This window comes from Anguilla rostrata, chromosome 3 (assembly GCF_018555375.3).
Source record: "Anguilla rostrata isolate EN2019 chromosome 3, ASM1855537v3, whole genome shotgun sequence".
In the NCBI taxonomy this organism is placed as follows: Eukaryota; Metazoa; Chordata; class Actinopteri; order Anguilliformes; family Anguillidae; genus Anguilla; species Anguilla rostrata.
The window spans coordinates 15927211-15950082 of NC_057935.1; the positions used below are offsets into that span (position 1 = coordinate 15927211).

At 41.6% G+C, this 22872-nt stretch overlaps 1 protein-coding gene across 1 annotated transcript; it reads right to left on the bottom strand.

The window, feature by feature from the left end:
• Positions 1–15177: 15177 nt before the first annotated feature.
• LOC135250300 (docking protein 3-like) lies at positions 15178–22611 on the bottom strand. The gene is made up of 5 exons (XM_064326459.1): positions 22444–22611; positions 21160–21465; positions 20684–20771; positions 18049–18218; positions 15178–16318 (listed from the first exon to the last, which is right to left on the bottom strand). Exons 1-5 carry the CDS (start codon positions 22498–22500, stop codon positions 15797–15799), a joined length of 1143 nt encoding a protein of 380 aa, XP_064182529.1. The 5' UTR covers positions 22501–22611; the 3' UTR covers positions 15178–15796.
• Positions 22612–22872: the final 261 nt, after the last annotated feature.

Genomic DNA, 22872 nt, shown 5'->3' on the forward strand with positions numbered 1-22872 from the left:
ACTTGTAGCACAATGTCAGTTTTGACAATTTAAATAATAAATTTCATATTGCTTTGATTTGCCTTTTTTGTAGTTGTTTGGGAACCATATTTTGTGGTTATGATACTTTATTTAACTTTTATTTGTAGTTGTTTTTTTTTGGGTGAAGATCTGGATATGTTCGCGAAAGGGATGATGAATAAAGAGGGGTAATTAAATGACTGCTGGGAGGCAGTCAGAGGACAATTACGGCAGCAGATACATGACCTGGTGAGAAAATACGCTACTGCCCCCTACTGGACATAGAAAGAAAGACAAGCACGCAGGGAAGAGAATATTCACCTGAAGTACAATGAACTGAAATGACTGCAACGCATTGTGGTCTGAACACAGCTGCTTTTATATCAAGCCCTGAAGGCAATGAGTTGGAAATGTATCAGTGATGTACAGCACAACATCCATCTTATCTTCCAGAAAAGCATATTTCAATACTTATTTAAGTTCTGAATTTTTCAAGGCAGCAAAAAATAAACTCATTTTCAACAAAAGGGCATATTTTTTCACCTCAGATCTTGCTCCAGAGATAAATTCATGTTGCCAGGGCAGGGTGTGGGGGAGGAGGGGGGGTTAGGTAGAACTTAATCTCTAATGATAAGGAGCAACAAAAGACCCCAATTGTGATAACACTGTCTTATCTCCCACACCGCTCAACATTTTGTAAATGGTTACCACTGTTCGTAATTTCCTTCCAGATAAGTCCTGAATTCACTGTCAAGTGAAACAATGTCTGCCAGCCAGCATTCTGTGCATGTCACATATCCCCCTCAGCGTTCAAATCAAGCCGCCCCCCCACCCCCCCCCCCCAGACTGGCCGTCTACACAAATAAATCATACCGCACATTACCCAATGCTCTAGATGTTCCTGAGAAATAAGTGTCTCTGTTTTTCATCTTTCCATGTGGTACATTCACAGAATTTGTCATTACTTACATATATTAAATGTGCCCATTTGCTCATAACACCCCAGTTCTCGGCAGACTTGAAAAAGAGATGTGTGGCTGCCATCTAGGGGGAGGCAGAAGTATTACACAGTAATGCACACTAATTTATCACTTCCAAAATCTCATTGTTGCCCTCATTATAATTCATTACCTACTGACTAAACCTCTATGATTTTTTGCACCACCTTATTCAGAACACAAAGCAAATATGTGTTGATTTGCATAACAGTAAATTATTATTATTCAACTGTGTACAACCACATTCATAACATACCCTTCCACATTAGATCGATTTCTAACACTGAACAAAAATGTTTTTCCAATCAGTTAGCTCTCAAACTTTGGAATACTCAAAAACATTTTCAGTCCTCAGCATAAATTTCTACTCTGGAATATTAAAACAAGGAAACAGAACGGGGCTCCGTGAGTGAGTCTCTGTGGGCGAGTGAGCCTTCGGGAAGTCAAAACCTGGTTGAGTTGCAGAGTGCATTCATTGCACTTACCTGTCTGAAACTTTTGAAAGCCTTTGTTTGTTTCTCTTTTTTATACTTTGATTGTCTGAAGCCTCTGTTTCCGAGTTCAGCTTGTTGTATTTAACTTTCTATCTAAAAGAAATTGCAACTTATAAAGCACCTGTATAAAATCTGTAATTGGTATGTAGGCATGAATTAAGCTTCAGACAGACAGACAGACAGACAGACAGACAGACAGACAGATAGACAGATAGACAGATAGATAGATAGATAGATAGATAGATAGATAGATAGATAGATAGATAGATAGATAGATTTTTTATTTGTTTCATTTGGGCTGAAGGAAGTCACCGTAGAAACAAGTTCTTACTTGCTCACTCATGCAGTCCTCACAGAAATACTTGCAGTAATGAGACCTCATCACTAGAGGGCGGAGGCCAGAATAAAGTGCACTCAGCCAATAAAGAGTGATAGCTGGATTCAGTATGGTTCTCCTGTACATCGATGTGATCTTCCTCTCCCTTTACTGCACGGCTGCACAGCTGCACGGACGCATCTCACTTCTCAGCTTGTGCAAAGCAAAGCAGACAGGCGTCTACTGGTTGGGGTGGGAGGGGGGAAGCGAGGGGGGAAGCGAGGGGGGGCAGAGCACTGTTTTCATTCTGTATGACATATATCTGCTGATGGGCATGATGACTGGGGGTTTGTGGGGGTGGTCTTGCACAGAACCCACCCACCACCACCCCCCTTGCTGTCACGCTCAAGGTCACAGTGCCAGGCAACCCTTCTCTATCTACCACATGTTCTCCACAGACAATAGAGGAGTCACATTCACTCAACACACACACACACACACACACACACTCAGGTTCAAACTCAAGGATACATACACATGCACACATGCGCGCACAAGCACTCACAAACACAAACACAATTTCTTGGTCAGTACCAGAAAAGATGGGTGTTTTTTGGTGGGACTTCTTAGCATAAGTCAAGGCACAGAGTGGTGCTGTTTACTCCCTACTTGGCTGGCCACAGATGCAACAGAAACTCCTAGAGCAACTTTCTCTCACATGAACCAGTATGAAAACAGTGAGTCACGATAATGTCCTGTAATGATAAAGTTGTGATTTTCTACAATCGCACAGCACTGGTGCTCCATGCAGTGCCCTGCTCAACATGGTAACAGCTGCCCTGAGGCTATCAGCACAAAAACAGTGGAACCTGCATCATCACCTTGACCGAAGTAAACATCACTAACAGCATTTCCCAAAAGCAACATTTCGTCTTCAGGATTTTGCAAGATGTAGGCCAACGGGGACAAACTATAAAGCTATTGACATGTGTAAGGCCTGCTTATACAATTTACTGCCAACACCATTAAAACAATGAACGTGGCTTTCAAAAGCAAATCCATGTTCAGTTTTCCCTGTTAGGCAGACAAGCATCAGACTATTTACAATGAAGCGATTGCTCCAACCTTTGAGCATGTGGCTTGCAATTTTGACCAATTTCAATTCATAGGAAAGCTGTTTAAGGGTAATACATTATTTTAGTGATGTTTTTGTGCGAGGAACAGGTTTCAAACAGTTCTAGATGTGTATCCCTTTCTTAACGGTGAAAACTGAAATGTGCTATTATCTTGCTCTTTTAAATAATCTAAAAGTAAGACATACAGCATGCTCCATAATGCTTGGGAAAATATTTTTCTTGATTTGGATCCCCCCCCCCCCCCCCCCAGTCACATTGAGTACTTTGTTAAATATCCTTTGCATGCAATGACAGCTTGACATCTGTGACCCATAGACATCACAAGGTGCTTAGTATCTTCTCTGTTGATGCTCTGCCAGGTCTGTATTGCAGCCATCTTCAGCTCCTGCTTGTTTCGTGGGCTAATTGCCTTCAGATTTCTGTTCAGTGTGCTAAATGCATGTGCAATTAGATTCAGATCGGGTGATCTGGTGTTTGCCCTCATTGTCTTGCTTTAGGATGAGAGCACCGTCCAATGAGTTTAGAGGCATTTGCTGTCATACCTGCACTAAGAAAGCAACTGAACATGCCTGACTACACTTTTCACTTAAGTGAAAGCAAAGTTTACATGGTATTGCAAACATAGTTTTATACAGCCTGACCCCCTCCCCCCTCCAGCCCCCCCACACACAAGTGACACCCGCTTCCACCTCTGGCAATACATCAGTTATTCAGTCATTGGTAACTGATGGCGCAATAGGACGAAGAACATTGTGTAAATTACAAAGCCCTCTCAGCAGCAGCAAGCACTCCTATTTTGAATTTTCTTCGGGTTAAGTAACTGCTCTCGCTCCCTATAGTATTTTTAATTTGGCAACACGTTCATCAGCTGTTAAAACATGAAAAATACAAAATGAAAAAAGAGTAAATTTTCAAATCACGGCGTGGGCGGGTGTCGTTACCGTGCTCTTTGGTATGATGGAGCCGGGCACGTTTCACAGGCGTCCGGCGGAGACGACCCCACTGTGTTAGCCTGCAAGCAGAGACTGCACAGTCACCAAACCCCTGCTGGGAACAACAGCTCCGACACGGGCCCGCGACCTCCGCAAGAAATCACCAACCCCACCAGCATTGTGCGGTTAATGAACCGTGAACAGCGCCGCATAATTGCCGCGACATTCCCATTGAAGAGGAAGGTAGGAGTGAGCCTGTCTGTCTCGCGACCACCCTATCTGTCCAAAGTATATCCATGAATCATGTTTGGCCAAGTAGACTCGAACACACATTGAATATTAAGTGTGTTAACCCTCTCTGTGCTTCTGGTGACAGTCGATTTTTCTTATTTCAGTGACAAACAAATTAGGTTTCTTGTTATATGTAGGGCCTACATGCATGGTGTTTATCTCCAGGCTACAAACTACGCACATACAGCGGTGGGCTCATTTATGCAAATATGTCAATCAGCAGGTCATTTAATTATATTAATTTTGTTATGGTCCCACGTTACCCTGTATTATTATGCTACATTGTGCATTGTATTGCCTATACATATAGCAGGCGTTTATCCATAGCAATGTATGAATATTATAGCAACCCCTTGCGTTCTCACCTACCCATGGAAATTGTACTACTGAACGCATTTCTTTATGGTAATTTTGCAGGTTCTTTTTCAAGTAGCTGCTGGGTAAAGGTCGATTCTTTTTATTTATTTTTATTATTTTTATTACTGCAGGCTATATAAACACGTGTGAATGTTTGGATTGCAATATTAACCTTTAGTAAAGGAACCTACGAAAATGTTCTTTTTAAAATACTTTGGTAACACTTCACAATTAAGGTCATATGAATTGGCATTAACTAATGTTGTTGTTTCTCATGAATTAATGATGGACAAATACATTAATTAAGCATGACATTAAGTTTCAATTAGTTAGTAGTTAATACATTAACTAATGTATTATTTGCATGGTTATTTATACATTAGCAAAACATAGGATAAACTTATAGTTAGGTAACCATTAACAAATACCTTAACAGTTTTAATTCCAATATGAATTGGCATTAACTAATGTAGTTCTTAACTTTAATTAATGATGTACAGATACATGAACAAGGCTGTACAGATTACCTTTTCAGCAGTTAGCAGTTAACAACTACATTAGTTAATGCCAATTCATGTGATCTTATTGTAAAGTGTTACCAATACTTAAAATATTTTGTTTTGTCTTAAGACTTCCTGTTTTCATATTTGCTGTTTAGCAGTGGTAGTAGGCTATTCTGCATTAACAGTTCATTTCTGAATCCTTTATAATATTTCAAATAAAATGTGATTTGCAATTATGCACAAATTATGTTTTTAACAGTCATACGCCAAAATAATTTCGCTTACTGCAAAGATCTGGAACAAGCCCATTTTCCAGGACAAGCTTGTGTGCATACACTATGTGTGAAGCGCTGACCTGCATTATACTATGCCATGATCTGGTAAAATGTCAGCATTCGCGAGTGTCAAGGAACATTTCGTTTAAAAACTGAAAGTACTCCTTTTGTTGGACAAGCAGAGTTTCTGTTACCAGATTCGAATTTCACCACCATACACACGGGCAGCTGGAACACAAGAACAGCCCAGGCACGGAAGGGAAGAGGCTGCCTTTGATTATGGAAGCATGAAACTTTTCTTGTGATCCGACCCATCACCCATACAGCAGGCCAACCTTAAATGTGGGTCGTCACAATACAATGAATACCAGCGAGTCAAGTCTGGTTACCTGTCATCGCTTTTGGGGTGGAGATACATTTCCAAACACCACAACCACGTGTTCTCCCCACTATAATGCAACTTTTCTTTCCAGCTTACATAGCCTATACCTAGATAAAATTAATTCACGTTAAATGAATTAGAAGCACACTCAATGATACAAACTTTTGCTTTCATTTCAGTGGGTTTAATGTAACCACAAGAATGTGACAATTGTAATAAAGACCAGACGACACCAGAGCCGATTTAAATTAAAAGACTGAGTCAACTGACACTTTTTACCGGTTACAGATAAATGTTATGATCTATATCCAATTACACCAAAATACATAGCTATATGTATTTATAAATACATTTGAATAATATTAAAATCGAAATACAATTGTACTGTCGTTAATTTAAGCCACTGATTCCGATATCTGTCAAACGAGGGTTTGATATTCAAATGTAGGCTAACGCCGTTTTAATAATAGGGTAATTTCACAGAGCAAATTGCCCTATCAGCGGAACAGTAATACCTCATTAGAAACTATTAGGACTTACCTCTATCTAAATTATCCCGTATTCCAACTGGAAAATAACTTCCCTACCCCAATGTGATTACCAATTTCCCTTATTTGCAGTTGAGACTCCCCATTAGCTGCTCTGGTGAATCACTCATAAGGTCCCGCTTTGCCCCTGCAGCTTCGGGAAAATGTGGATAATTATATAGTCCGAAACATCAAGGGCTGCCTTTTTTCTTCGTTAGTCTCCCAGGTTGTATTTACACTGGCCTTTTGACATTGTCAATTGTGTGAAGAGTGAAGGTATCCAGCCTCCTTTTAAAAAGTCTTTAATTATGCCGCGCAGGGCACAGAAAGCAAGGCTATGAGTATTCATCCCTCTGTGGTTGGCAATAGGGCATTTAGATCTACTCCACTGAGCCAAGAAGTCAGGCCCACTGTATCCAGGCTTCTCTTGGCTTCTTCAGAGGTCGTCAATGAATCAGCATCTTATCGGTGCAAGATTGATCCAAAGAACCACCGTAACCTGTCGTAATAGTCCTACTCACCATTAGGCATATAGGCTTATATTCTTAATTTTGACGCACTGGTAAATTTCCTGACCATAGATGATTGGGCTAATTTACTACAATGCTCTATTACTTTCTTCACCAATACAGTATGTGACAAATGAACTATGTTGCATAGTATTAACCACCTGTAAGTGAGGATGTGTAAAAGTCTATAGCTGAGAGAGATGAACACGGTCCTGGTCTGATGAGTAAACATATGGGTTAAATGGGTGCATCATATGTAGGGCTGTCGGGTGTTTTAAAATGTTTGTTTGTTTGATTGTTGTTGGATTATCATTCATAAGGACAACGTTGTTGTTATAATTCATGACGACATTTTTTGTTATATTTGTTATATTCTTATAGTCAATAATTAGGTCATAGCAGGTCACGCGGACAAAATTAGTCGCGCGTGCTTCAAACAGGGCACTTCTCAGAACTACCGCATTAGGGACATTTAGTGACCCCAGTAACACACCTCACACCTCCCATCGTCCCGTCCGACACTCCCCACTCACACCCCGCAGCAGATGGGAAGTGAAGCCGGGTATCCTCTCTACATTCTGCAGGGCTACAGTCTGTTGTTGCTGCAGTGGGGGGGCCAGAAATGAAATATTCATGGAGGAATGAATGGACACCCCTGCTTGGAGAGTGTGCCCGTTTATTCAACCGCGGCAGGGCTCATTAACTCGCTGACTGGAGGGCAAGTCACGGTGATTTCCTAACCAACATTTAACATCTACCGCCTGTCTCCACTGTGGGGTCGACGCCACTTGCAACTTAGAACGCCTTAAAAAAACTTCTACCCCCATTACACACAAGCAAAAACACGCACACAAATATACGCACTGGAGCGAACACATACGCCCACGCAACACACAACGCAAATACGTATAGATATTCTCAGAGACACATGAACACACACACACGCACACAACGGCCTAGGCCATCTAAAAAATAATGCAGAACTATCGATAGCCCTGATTGTATCACGTCTTCTTTAAAAAAATAAAGAGTTTGATAGCATATGACTTCCTATTTTAACTCTTGGCGAATTTATTTCTAGTAATAAAATGAGTATGATGTGTGTATGATGGGGGCAATAAAAAGTAATCGTTTATTTGAAACTTTATTAGGGTTTCCTCAGACAATTTAGTCATGACCCTGTTCCCCACGCATCAGATAGTTAAGTGGCTAACTAACATTCTTATCTGGTCCGTATGTACGTTAGGACTGCGATATTGTTGTTCCTCTTCCGAATGCAGGAACACATTTTTGAGTAGACTAACTTATGATTTATTGTCGGCTTATGCGCTTGATTTGGATGTAGGGAAACCCCTTTTTTTGAAGTGACTGCGGTAAGATTACATTGCAAATAAGCTATGTCATATAATTATCGGTCCATTAGAACTGGCCATGCGAACCTATAAACTTTGTTTAAAACTTTATATCATATGTAGGCCTATTATTTAGCTTGTTATTTAAGTTCACAGTTCAATTGTCGCTGCAGAAAAAGGACACCCATGTATGAAAACTTTATTGTTGGTGAGGTTCATTGTGCGAAACAGAAAGGAAGCATCTTGTTGCTATGAAATAGCCTATAGTTGAATTATTTAGAGATTTGATGTGTCTGAAGTGTCTCGCGGCCCATGGGGCTCTCTTGGTTTAAATCAATCAGGGCACGAGGGACTAGAGTCTGCTCGCCAATGTTCTTCTCCCTCGAGTATTTTAATGACAGGGGTTCAGAGAAAGTATGGTAATGAAAATTGATGCTGCTATTGTACCGAGCGTCGAACTTTTTTGTTGCGTGTCCCGGCGCATAAAGAGTGTCAGAGCCAAAGTATCCCTGCGAGCAGCATATGGGAGACGCTTGTGTCGGTTTCTGACTGTGAGGCGACTGCTGGAAGACAGCGGCTGAAGAGGGGGGTTAACCCGACATATAATATCGAGAGACATCAGTTCATCTCCAGGGGTTCCCTCAATGTTTCTCTATTTCTACGGTTTTATATGAATGTTGAAAACTTCTCAAACTGAACGGTAACAACAACAACAACAACAATCATAATAACAATAATAATAATAATAATAATAATAATAATAATAATAATAATAATGTGTTAGTGAGTAGGAATTGACGTATTATAGGAATTATGTGTATGCTGATGGTTGTTGTTGGTAGTAGCAGTATTGTTCTTATTTTGTAGATATGACTAATACTACAAGTAGCTACTCTTGTTATTTTTGTTATTGTTTTTATGTATTACCATTCTCACGATCATTTAATCATTTAGACACATGAGAGTTACTGTTTCCTGATTACATTAAGAGCTCCGTCTCCAGTGCCACTTATCAGAGCAGATTGTTTGTGCCCTCCTTGGCGACAGGTGTGTCTCACGACTTGTCTCCCACCTGTTCGTTTTATAGTTGCAAATATAACGCCCCTAGAGATTGTTCACGTTTACAGTTTATTTGAGAACGGCCCTGCACTCCCATATTACATCGCAATGCCAGTGTTCATTCAAGTTTGATCCTCAGCCAGTTCCGTTGCTTATCTACGTCAAACTGCGTGTAGTAAAGACGCAAGCGACGAAAATCAACTTTCCCCGGACTTGCACGATAAGCGTTTGCTAAGCTGAGAGGCCAGACGACCATCTCCTTTTGTTTGATAAAGGCGTTAAGGTGCAGTAATGTTTTAGCTGTGCATGATTATCCCACTCATTCATCAGTAGCTTGCATTCCTTTGTAGTATATTTCATACACTGGTGATTATGAAAATAGTCCATTATTAATTGAATGGTGCATACCCATGTTTGAAAGAAATCTTTCCTTAAACTAATATAGCCAAAAAACCAAGACATGCTGTACATTTCCAAAAGTATGTGGACACCTGAGCATTACACCCATATATATTTGTTGAACGTCATTCCAAAAACATGGGCATTAAGTTGGACCCCCTTTGCTGTGGTAACAGCCTGCACTGTTCTGAGAAAGCTTTCCAGTAGATTTTGCAACATGACTGCAGGGATTTGCTTCCATTTCCATGAGGTCAGGACTCTGTGTAGGTCAGTGAAGTTGTTCTCCACCAAACTCAGTAAACCATTTCTTTATGGACATTGCTTTTTGCACAAGGGTATTGTCAAGCTGAAACAGGAAAGAGTCTTCTTCAAACTGTTGCCACAAAGTTGGAAGCACACAATTCTCTAGAATGTCATTATATGCTGTAGCAAGATTACCCTTCACTGGAACTAATGGGCCTAGCCCAAACCATAAAAAACAGCCCCAGATCCTTATTCCTCCTCCACCAAACTTGGCATTGCACATGGTGATATTAGGCTTGTGTACAGCTGTTCAGCCATGACAACCCATTTCACGAAGCTCTAGATGAACAGTTCTTGTGCCCACATTGTTTCCAGAGGTAGTTTGGAACTCTGTAGTGAGTGTTGCAACCAAGGTCAGAGACCAGACTTTTGTTTATTCAATTTACAGTATTAAAAAGTATTTACACTGCAGTCTGTAAGTATTTGGACAGTGACACATGTTTTTTTACTTTGTTGTTTTGGGTCTGTACTCTAGGACATTGGATTTGAAATTAAATGAAACAAAGACTTTGAGGGTAAACTGCAGACTGCCTGCTTTAGTTTACGGGTAATTCCATACATATCAGATAATCTGTGTAGGAATTACAGCTCTTTTTATACAGTACCCCCATTTTAGGGACCAAAAGCAATTGGACAATTAGCTGCTCAACTGTTTCTTGGACATCTGTGTGCTGTTGCATCATCAGTTCAAGCACAAGTAAGCTAACAAAAGAGTTGGTTCAAGTTGTGGCATTTGCATTTGTAATCTGTTGCTGTTGTCTTTCAACATGAGTACCAAAGAAGTGTCAATGAAAGTGAAGAAGGCCATCATGAGGCTCAAAAGCCATTGGGTGTGTCAAAATCAACCGTTTGCTGCATTGATAAGAATCAAGAAAGCATTGGTGAGCTCAGCAATAAAAAAAACAACCCAGTCGCCCACAAAGGACCACTGTAGTGAATGACCGAAGAATGAAGAAGAAGACCAATTGTGAAGAACTATCAGACAGATCAAGAACACTCTCCGGGATGTAGGCATAGATGTTTCAAAGACCTCCATAAAGAGAAGACTACACCAGGTAACATAACTTCAGAGGACTCATCGAAAGAGGAGGTAAGCCTCAAGTACAGAACGGCCATGTTAAAGTTTGCTTTAAAAGAGTACATTAAAAACTGTAGAGTTCAGGAACAAAGTCTTATGGATAGCTGAGACAAGTATAAACCTCTACCACAGCGATGGAAAGAGGAATATGTGGAAAAAGAAAGGAACTGTTGGTGACCTAAGACACACCACCTCATCTGTGAAATACACTGGAGGTAGTGTTATGGCTTGTATGGCTGCCACTGGAACTGGCTCACTTGTCCTCATTGAGGTTGTGACTTCTGACGGCAGCGGCAGGTTGATTCATAGGTGTACTGAAACATCTGTTCAGACCCAACAAAATCCTTCAAAGCTCAATGCAAGGCACTTCACTTTGCAGCAGAACAGTGAGCCCAAACATACTGCTAAAGCAACCAAAGTGTTTTTCAGGGCAAAAAGAGTGGAATATTTTTGAATCCAACTGAACATGTATTTCATTGCTGAAGACAAGACTGAAGGCAAAAGCCCCTGAAACAAAGAGGAAGTGAAGATGACTGCAGTACAGGACTGGCAGAGCATCACCAGGGAAGATACCCAGCTTCTGGTGATATCTATTTGTTGCAAACTTCAGGCAGTCATTGAATGCAAATTATTTGTAATCAAGTACTAAATATAATGTCTTTATTTAAGATTATGATAATTTGTCCAATTACTTATGGTCCCCTAAAATGGGGAAACTGTATAAAAAAGGCTGTAATTTCTAGACAGATCACCCAGTAGGGATGTATATACCAAATAAAAAAATAAATAAATAAATAAATAAATAAAATCCAATGTGTGGGAGTATAGAGCCAAAACAACAAAAATAGTGCCAAATACTTATGGACTGCACTATATATAAGCTATATAAGCTATAACATTCATTAAGGAAGTGCCCATTTTGTGTAGTTTTTTATCACTATACTTTCATAATCATTTTAGATTACAAACATATTAGTGAACTAGTATACTATACTTTAGAACAGGCTCCTACGTGCTATTTCATAGATTACTCTTGTGCATAAACTTCAGCCTTATTTGCTTTTGTTTTCCCAGATGCATTTTTTTTTTTAAAAGCATTGTTCAGTTCCTCACAACCATCCATTGTGCTATGCAGTCAGTGTATTTTTAAAACCTTACAAAATATAGCCAACATCCTTAGAAAACTAGTGATGCTTTACACATGTATGGATATGATGAGCAACAAACGCTTTTGTTGTGTGCTCTTTTTTTCTTTCATTTTTTGTAATTTCATGTTATTTTTATAAGTCTTTGTTCGTAGAGAATAATATCTTTTAAAAAAAACGTCAAATTGCGTGAGTATCATTAATCACTTGTATTTGCAGTAGCCTCCTTGCACACCTCCAAACGTTTGTAAGATCTACTCTTTCTTTGCATGTGAAAGCTTTGCATGAAGGGGGAGTGTGTGGATAATTTGCTATTGGCTATAAACACGCGACTTGTATTTCTCTGGGGCGGGGACCGGGGCTGCTGGAGTAAAAAGCTCAGCACGCGCACGGGATGAGGTATGCTGTCGTAAAGTCACGGCACTGACTTCTGCAGATACCACACAAATTCATCTGTGCGGACTTTCAAGCCTGATCTTTCTGAGCGTTGACTTTCCGAAGGATTGCGCTTGAGGAAAGTTATTACCTGTCGGCTATTTGCATTTTACAACAAAACTACACTTCCGTCCATCATCTAAAAACATAAAGATATGACAGCCGAAAAACTCGCTTTGATAAACTGGTCTGACGGAAACATTCAGGACTGTAGCACCGACGAACTTCATTTTCCTGAAATTTCTAGACTGTCACGCAGCGACCCACGCGGATGGTTGAACCAAGCTTTGGAAACATCGAGTTTGGTCCACACATATCCATCCACCGGGGTCCCCGTCTCCAGCCTGTACGCACACGGGTCCATGGAGGTGGACCTTGAAAAATTCATACCAAGGAGCAAATTGTCCGACAGTGCTATCATGGCAGAAAGGGACATCGATAAGCAGAATGGCGACTGCCCCAAGCAGCCTGGCACGGGCCCGCAGAAACACAGGCGCGTGGCAGCCAATGCCAGGGAGAGGCGCAGAATGCATGGGCTGAACCGAGCCTTTGACAAGCTGAGGAGCGTCATACCCTCCCTGGAAAATGAGAAAAAGCTTTCCAAATACGACACTCTTCAGATGGCGCAGATATACATCACAGAACTGTCCGAGTTATTGGAAGGTGTCGGCCAACCTGAGTGCAGGGACTTAAACGGGGTTGGTGGTACCACGAGTGCCCACGGGAGACGGAGTCAGAGGCAGCCCTCCTTAGCTGAGGGTATGTCTGATTACCCATTGGGCTCAACGCAATCATCGGTCAGGTTACTGAGCGACACTCAAGACCCAAATGCCTCACTCGGGCACCTGATCATTCTGTCCACCCCAAAACCTGACATGGGAGTGGACAGCAACAATGTGGTTTCATCTAACGGCAGCGACGGTGAATCCTCACATTTCAGTGACTGCGACGACGGCCAGTCGGACAGGAACTAACCGCGGCGCAAGGCCGCTGGAGACTGCCTTCTCTGAACCCACAGAGTCAGGAATAAATTGACCGGAGGTCGGAGACCGGGGCTGGTCTTGAACACTGACGCCGAGACGCTGTGCGCAAAGCGTGGACACGTTGAATCTCCGTGTTTAACTAGACAGGATAGAAGCCAAATAGCTGAGTAGCTACATGTGCCGTACTGACCAAATGATTGAATGTAATCCATTGTCAACCTACCTGAAATACTTTGTATAAATAGTGAAACACAGGCATTTGTTTTATAGATTGGCCTACATATCCATTACCAGGTAGTAAGTTCCATGTATTGCTGATCAAGCCACACGCAATAACATAGAGAGACCATAGGAAACGACCTTAAAATTTACAGTGGATTAAAAAAATATATTTAAGTGATTTGTATAAATAATTTATTGTAGGAGAAGTAAGCGCCGATCCGTTAGTTGCACTTTATCGATAAAACATAGGCTAAACCTTTTTTGGAATATGTTGTTAGATCAGAGTTCCGTGCGTAATAAGCTTTAGATTTGTAAAAAAAAATAAAATAATAATAATAAAATAAATAATTGATATATTATTTTGGTATTTATGCATTTTATTTTCCATTCTACGTCAACAATTCTGGAGTTGTTATTGATTAGGAATAAAGGGTTTTTAAGTTTTTTTGTGCGTCCACTATTCCTTGAGCAATTTATTTTCCTGAATGCAAGAGTGGAAACACATTCCCAAAGGTTTCTAGACCAAGTCGAGCATGTTCTTGGCAGATTTGAAAGGACTTTTTTTTTTTTTTTTTTTTTACATCTGTCGACTTCATTGCTGTTTTGAAAATCTATCACTGGACACACATACGTGTAGCCCTCTGCGCTGTTTTAAAATTTTCAACAGTGTTAACGGTGTATAGAAAAAGGTTGCATTACCCACGTAGAATTTAACTCTAATTTACGGATATAATAATAATAATAATGTTATTATTATTATTATTATTAAAGCATCAGAGTTCATGCATTGAAGTTCCACTTAGATAATAACATAATAATAATAATAATAATTATTATTATTATTATTATTATTATTATTATTATTATAAAGTGGAGCTACAATGTCTGTGCTACTTCAACTTCTGTATTCCTTTGCAACATAATTGTGGCGTAGACCAAAATAACGACAAAATAACATTTAACAACACCAGGTCAAAACCTAGTAGCCTATATGGCTGGACCGGCCGACCAATGGTGTGACTTAGTTAATCAGTCACAGACATTCGCGTTTATAGGGCTGGCCTCGCTGTTGCGGTCCAGCCAAATCTTTTACTAACACAAGTATTCAGGTTGAATTTACAGTAGTTTTTGGCCCAATTACAGTTAAAAACAAGGCTGCTCCAAGCAACTATTTTACTAGTTAACATGTAGACATGGGGTAAGGTCAAATGGCAAATTAAATAGTATGATTATATATGTTTATATCACATCGTTTCACAAAAGCATAGGATTAAAATGTTTGTTCTCATGATATTGGATGGCTCCTACAGTTCATTTATAATTTAATTTGTTTTCCCAAATATCCAGCCATTCAAAATTTAGTTTAATGGATGGTGGATTCAAATGAGCTCATACATGTTTCCAATAGGAAAGAAGTAAAAAAAAAAAAAGAAAGAAAAAATGCTATTTGTCTACTGGGACAAAGTGAGTCAGCACATAAAAATACTTCTCTTTTTTATAGATCTTTTTTTTCAATATTAGTTTTTCTGCGTAGAAGCACACGTCCACACAAATGTCAAAGCCAAAGATAAATACACCAATCAGATACAAACGAGCGCATTCAGTCCTACACATGAAAGTATAGAGGAAATCCAGTGTGATATCTGGCTTATCTTGGGTGGGACAGCTTGACAGTGGTAAGGGACCCACAGCGGGTATAATAAATATAGGGTTCTTCCTCTAGCATTCTAGCGTGTTTCAAAGCTCTGACGCTTTTTCGGCTGTCTAGTCTTTGGCTTCCATCACAAAAGATCACCTAGGATAGGTCACTACCAGACCAGTGTAAAATACTTCATCTGAAATAAGCCTTTAAAAACGGGTAGATTTCCTGGATTTTCCTTACGATTTTATGATGCAATGCTATTTCCCCCCAGTATTACACAGCTCTCGGGGAGCTGAAGGTCATTTTACCAGCGTACAAAGAGAGGAAGTTTGTCAAAAATATATTCAAGTATAAAATGTTGCTAACTGAAGTAGATGCATACAAAAAAAGAACTTTGTCATACAAAAGAAGGACTTTGTTCTGAATATTGGTGAAAATAGCTGCTTCTTTTAAACCTGTCAGTACTCCTGGTGTGGGTTCACGAGGGGCTGTGCTTTGGCTGCGTCTTTGGAGAGGAGTTTGGAGAGCTTCTGCCTGAAGTCATTGGGGACTTCGGCGCTGCTGACAACAGAGGAGGTGGGGCTTTGGGGGCTGGGTCTCCCCACAGTGGGCCGCCCCATCCCCTGGTTAAAGCTCAGCAGACTGTAGAGGCTTTCAGGGGAGGGGCTGTCCAGCTTTTCTCCCACTTCCTGACACACGCCATCTTCTTCCACCTCGTACGTGCTCGCCCCCTCCATCCACTGGTTCATATCGTGATACACTGAGGAGGAAGCTGCATCTCTGTCGTCTAAGGGCGCTTTGCTGCGGGAAGCAGAGATGCATGCTGGGACAGTCCTGGCACTGCTTTTTGGATCTGTGACGCTCTGCTGCCTGATGCCCTCTTCGATAGCCTTGTAGATCTTTGCTGCGTGCTGGGACTGGAAGGTGAAATGACCCTCCCCAGAGTCACAGCGACGGCCCGCCTCAATACTCACCTTGTCCTGTAAGAGTCAGTAACGAGGGTCAGCCGAAACCAGTATGCCATTAATGCTCAGCACACCATTATTATTAATTATTATAGAATACGGATCCATGTATAACCATGGCAAAACACCAGAAGTATATTATCACTGTTGCACGATCAAATAATGCTTAACCAAAACATACTGATTTAATATAAAACTGACAGACAGCCAGTTCATGTTTAGCAGCTAATGCCAATAAATTATACAGTCACCCACAAGGTAGTGCATAGTTTTCTGCAGGAGAACCAGGTCTCATCTTGTAAGTACAGTGTAGTCCATAGGAATTTGGACAGTGACACAATTTTTGTTATTTTTACTTTGTACTCTAGCACACATTGGATTTGAAATAAACAATTAACATGAGGTTAAATTGCAGACTGTCAGCTTTAATCAGTGGGTAGTTACATCCATATTGGATGAACCATGTAGGAAATCCAGTCCTTTTAATAAATAGTGGATCTCATTGATGATTAGTGCTCTGTATGTTGATCATGAGCATGTGACTTGAAATGCATGTGACCACTTAAGGTGTTTCAAATCATATCTTGAAGAACTCATGGTAAGCACACTAATCTCTTAATAAGAGAATTAATTGCACAGGTTATTATACCATCTAGAATTCATTAGAAAAAGATTACAGGCAAGATTACAAGTCAATGTTGACACAGTTAAAAGTATGTGTTAAAATGAAACGTGGATGCATCAAAGATTATCTTTAAAAATGTTGACAGATTGTGTGCAAGAATATCCACCCAGTTTACTGCACACCAATGGATGTAATTTGTTTTGTCCCATGTGCAATTCATCTTTGGATGACACTCAAAAGACAACAACAGACTGGCATTTCAAATTTAAAACATAAAAAGCAATAACTGGAGGCATCCTCTGTTACATGCAAAAGGGAAATGACAGCCTAGAGAGCTGGCACAGTGCTATTTACAATTTGACAGAGGCATTTTCCAGTGGTAATATTTCTTTGGAACAATATCGTAATGAATACTAAACCATGTCTATAAAATGATCTGTAGTCCTTTCAATTAACATTTGCAAAACAGAATCACACTATGCTTTCCAATTACTATCTCTTTGTTATAAGTCTTGTGGTTTTTCACTGCAAGATAATATTGTTAAAATGAACAAGATCTCTGAAGGCAAATGTGTCCACTGGCCATAATTTACAATTCCATTTCCATGGAACTGAGTTCAGCTCATTAATTACAAAAACTCAAAACTGAGAAAAGCATACACATTAATTTATGCCAGACTGAAAAATTGTGGAGGCTGTTATCTTCCTTCAATAATTATTTAAAATTTAAAATTTTAAACTTCAACTTACGGAAGCCAAGAACAATGCCTCGAGGTTGTGCCTAAAACTAGTGTGGAATCCAGTTTTGCGGTAACGTACTAACTGCAGAAAAGCATCTTTCCCCAAGGCTAATTTTTCATAATTAGCAACCAAATTCTGCCTGAATCCTGGCCACCAATGGCAGAACTGAGGCTACAGGCTACAGTCGTCAAGGCTACAGTCCCACAGTCTTGCGGTGTGGAGCAGGAGCCGGCGAGGCAGTGGGATATGAAGTACAGGCATCAGTTGTTTGGGCCTTTTTTTGTAGCAAAGAAGAAGTAAATTCATTTATGAGGTCATAGTTAATGTGATAGGGTGGCCAATGATCTGAGGCTTGGGGCGTGCGGGGGGCAGGGCTAACCTTGTCATTGCCGAAGCGTCGGAGCAGCCGATAGGGCCAGCAGTAGAGCGGGGAGGCCGTCTTTGGGTCCTGCAGGGTGAGCGCCTCTGTGCTGGGCGATAGCAGGTAGGACCCAGCGAGGTTACACCTTACCGCTGCCTCTGTTCTCTGCACAATCACCTGGTACACACCTGGGAGAAGCACATCACCACAGCACACTGAACAAGCACTGCTTGCGTTAGACATAACCAGAGCTCACTGAACAAGCTCTGTGTACATTAGACATAACCAGAGCTCACTGAACAAGCTCTGTCTGCATTAGACTTAACCAGAGCTCACTGAACAAGCTCTGTCTGCATTAGACATAACCAGAGCTCACTGAACAAGCTGTGTGCATTAGACTTTACCAGAGCTCACTGAACAAGCCCTGTGTGCATGAGACATAACCAGAGCTCAATGAACAAGCTGTGTGCATTAGACTTTACCAGAGCTCACTGAACAAGCTCTGCGTGCATGAGACATAACCAGAGCTCAATGAACAAGCTGTGTGCATTAGACTTAACCAGAGCTCACTGAACAAGCTGTGTGTGCATTAGACATAACCAAAGCTCACTAAACAAGCTCTGTGTGCATTAGACATAACCAGAGCTCACTGAACAAGCTATGTGTGCATTAGACATAACCAGAGCTCACTGAACAAGCTGTGTGCATTAGACTTAACCAGAGCTCACTGAACAAGCTGTGTGTGCATTAGACTTAACCAGAGCTCACTGAACAAGCTCTGTCTGCATTAGACTTAACCAGAGCTCACTGAACAAGCTGTGTGCATTAGACGTAACCAGAGCTCACTGAACAAGCTGTGTGCATTAGACATAACCAAAGCTCACTAAACAAGCTGTGTGCATTAGATAATAACCAGAGCTCACTGAACAAGCATTGTCTGCATTATCTAATAATGTTTGCTGTTGCTGCAGTGTGAAAAGGGGTGTCAGAGTAGGCTGTGAGGTTATAGCTGTGACTGTAAGTGCAGTTTGGTTATTTTAAGGCCCCCGAGACACACAAATAAAACCCCGCCTCCCCTGCGAGAACCATTTTACGATGCTACGAAGTCGCCTGCCTCCTTACTGAATGGAAAATTCACAAGTACTTATTTTGAGGTCACCAGAAATAGCTCCCCTCCCCCAAAATAAAAGGTATGAAACTGTTTGTAATTTATTTTCATAACATTTGAATGATATGTTTGAATGGGAGGGTAGTAATGTGCATTCCTTAGAATGAAAATTGCACAGATGAAACAGAATTTTTGCAATCCGACAGCTTATCAGCCATCAGTCGTTAGGCCATGTCCTTTTACACAATAGCTGCTGGTTGCTAGGAAGTAACCCAGATGTAGTGTGCTGAGGGTATGCAACTCCTTCATCTGGTTCTCAACCTAGCATCTACGACAGTGGCATGCTATATGACCAAAAGTATCAGGACACCCCTTAGTCTCAGGCTTTTTTTTTCATGGTTTGGGCTCAGCCCCTTAGTTGCAGTGAAATCTTATTGCTGCAGCATACAATGGCATTCTAGATGATTCTGTGCTTCCCCAACAGTTTGGGGAAGGCCCTTTCCTGTCACAGCATGGCAATGGCCCTTGGCACACAGTGAGGTCCATATAGATATGGTTGTGTCCCGAATGGTGTGGAAGAACTTGACTGGCCTACACAGAGCCCTGACCCCAAGCCCATCCAACACCTTTGGGATCAATTGGAAAGCAAACTGTGAGCCAGGCTTAATCGCCCAATCAGTGCCCGACCTCACTAATGCTCTTCTGGCTGAATGGAAACAAATCCCTGCATCAATGCTCCGACATCTAGTATAAAGCCTTCCCTGTAGAGTACAGGTTGTTATAGCAGCAAAGGGTGGACCAGCTCCATATTAATGCCCACAATTTTGTATAAGATGTTGGATGCCAGGTGTCCACATACCTTTGGCCATGTAGTGTGTCTGGCATCATAACCAGAGGGTTATTGGCTTCAAACCGGCAGTGTAATATAATGGGCAAGGAACTGGGCTTGTAACCAAGGTTGCAGGTTCGACTCCTGGGTAGGACATGCCGTTGTAACCTTGAGCAGCTGTATAAATGTATGCAATGTAAATGCTATGTGAAAATGTTGTGTAAGTCAAAGTCACTGCTAAAAGCCTGTAATGTAATGTAATAAGAGTGTCTGCTAAATCCCTGTAATGTAATGTAATGTAAACCCATGTGTGATTCTGCTGTTGTACAAAGTACTTAACCTGAATTACTTCGTTAAATACTGTTTTGTAAAAATGTATCTGATGTTCCCATGTGGATAATATGCAACAGGACCATCCTGCTTAAAATATGGGCTTCAGTACAGTTAGGTAGCCCACAACAGATCCTTTCCCTGTCCATGCTCAACCAAAGAAATAAAACATCTGTTTTCTCAATTCATTCTCTGATCCAGAAACTTGCATGGCTTCCAAATTTTTAAAAAAAATTATGATATCTGGATCATATTGTACAATTTAATCAGTAGTCACCAGATAATGAAGGGCAGCACCTTGCTCTAAGGTACACTGAGAGTATCCCACTGGGGATTTGAACCTGCAACCTCCAAGTTAATAGCCCAACACTTTGGCTTTCTCATACCTGAGCTCCAGGAAGAGTACAGTTCATTCTCCAACATTTGCACCGCTTCACTCCCTGTGCTGTTTAAGGATAGCTTTCTGTTGTTCCTCTACAAAACAGTGAGCAGAGTCAGAAGAAATGTCCCATCCCTTCTAACCATCCCTACAGCCTGTCAAAACCCCCTCTAACCATCCCCACAGCCTATCACATCCTCCTCTAACCATTCCCACAGCCTGCCACACCCCCTCTAACCATCCCTACAGCCTATCACATCCTCCTCTAACCATCTCCACAGCCTGTCACATCCTCCTTTAACCATCCCCAGTCTATCACATACTCCTCTAACCATCCCCACAGCCTGTCACATCCCCCTCTAACATCTATACAGGCTATCACATCCCCCTCTAACCATCCCCACCGCATGTCACATCCCGACCGCCAGGTCACATCCTCCTCGAACCGCCTCCGCTCTCTGTCATTGGTTATCAGGGTTTTACCTGGAAGGCCAGCTGGGAGATTATGGACACCCAGTCATCGGTGGGCGGGGCAGCCAGGGCGTAGGTGCGCTGGGCGGTGCTCAGGTAGAAGGCAGAACAGTCGCGAGGGCAGTCCTCCTCAGCGACGGTGCAAACACTGAGGCAGTCATCCAGCCGAATCACGCGCTTGTCCGCGCCCTTCCCCTGTCTGACTGGGGCTGGGACCGCACCGCCAGCCCCCCCGTCCCGCATGTTATACAGCTCCACTCTGCCGATACCGTACGAGCTGGGCGCGAACAGCATCGCCCAGATCCGCCGCCATGACTTCTGTGAGGGAAGGGCGGGGCAACCGTGTCACTCCATCCGTTCCACAGTTTCTTCGCAAAATAATAACTGCTCAACATTCAAAACTAGCAACTCGTACTGCAACCACATTGACGGACACCTTCCATTATCTGTTTGTGCACCAGACTTCCTTATCCACACTCAGACAATTGGGTATCTACATGCAAACAATATTTTGGAATCAATTTTTAGAATTACGACATTGTTTTCCTCAATTCTTTAAAAATAAAAAAACAGGCTAATTTCCAGAATATGACACCTTCCCCACTCAAGGTCCAACTGTGAAAACTTCAGTAAAAATACAACCGTGAAGGTTTTGAGTTGCACTTGGATTAAACAGTGACCATAGTCTGCAACAGTTGGCTTTTTCCTTCTTCCTGGCTGTAAGATACCATCTGATGACATTGCATTTGTTAGAAGCGTAAATATTAAACGTTGCAGCACAATACCCAGCGTTACCTTATGAAATTAGGCGTAGGGAATTGCATAAAATGACGGAAACAATGCTCGTCATTTTCAGAGCGCTAATTTAGTCAGGGAAATGACAAGCATTTTTTCCGTCATGTTGTGCAATTCCATAGGCCTAATTTCATAAGGTAATGCTGGGTATTGTGCTGCAACGTTTAATATTTATGCAATGTCATCAGATGGTATCTTACGGCCAGGAAGAAGGAAAAAGCCAACTGTTGCAGACTATGGTGACTATATGGACTCCAATATGCCAATATCCAACAGCCAATATGGACTCCGCTACATTTAAATTGTGGTGAATGATTCAACAGTAAAACTGTGTGTGAGAGGTCTGAAGAGCTTCGGCCCTGAGCATGACATAATGTTCAGCTGAAGCCCGGACACATTACAGATACACCATGAAGTCGCACAGCCCAAAACTGCCTCTTTAAGTCAGTGCGAGGACAGCTATAAAGTCGACCGGCATTTCCGGCTTCAGGAGACACTCACCTTCCCAAACTTGACGCCCTGCAGGTGCAGCATGCCCTCCTTGGCAGGAATCTCCATGGCCCCGTTCTGTGCAGACACACGCAGAGCTGAGGCGCGGAGGAGGATCCGTGGACTGCGTCAGATGTTCCTGTGGCAGGGCGGCTACTGACTTTCACAAGCAGAGAGCAAGTTCTGAAGAAGCTGTGGTTTTGCTTCGCAAAAACCCACAGTCACGTGACCCAGTGGTAGGAAGCGATTCATTTGCATAATTTTCCTACGATGCGAATGGTACATTTCACTAAGCTTGATATAATCAGTTAAACTCTTCTCAGTAATAACGACTGTCTGCTACTGAAATCAAACCTGAGGCACCGGACTGGTGCGGGAGGGGTTGGGGATAGAAGGTGCCTGCGAGCGAGCGACCATGTTCTTCTGCATGTATGCATGCGC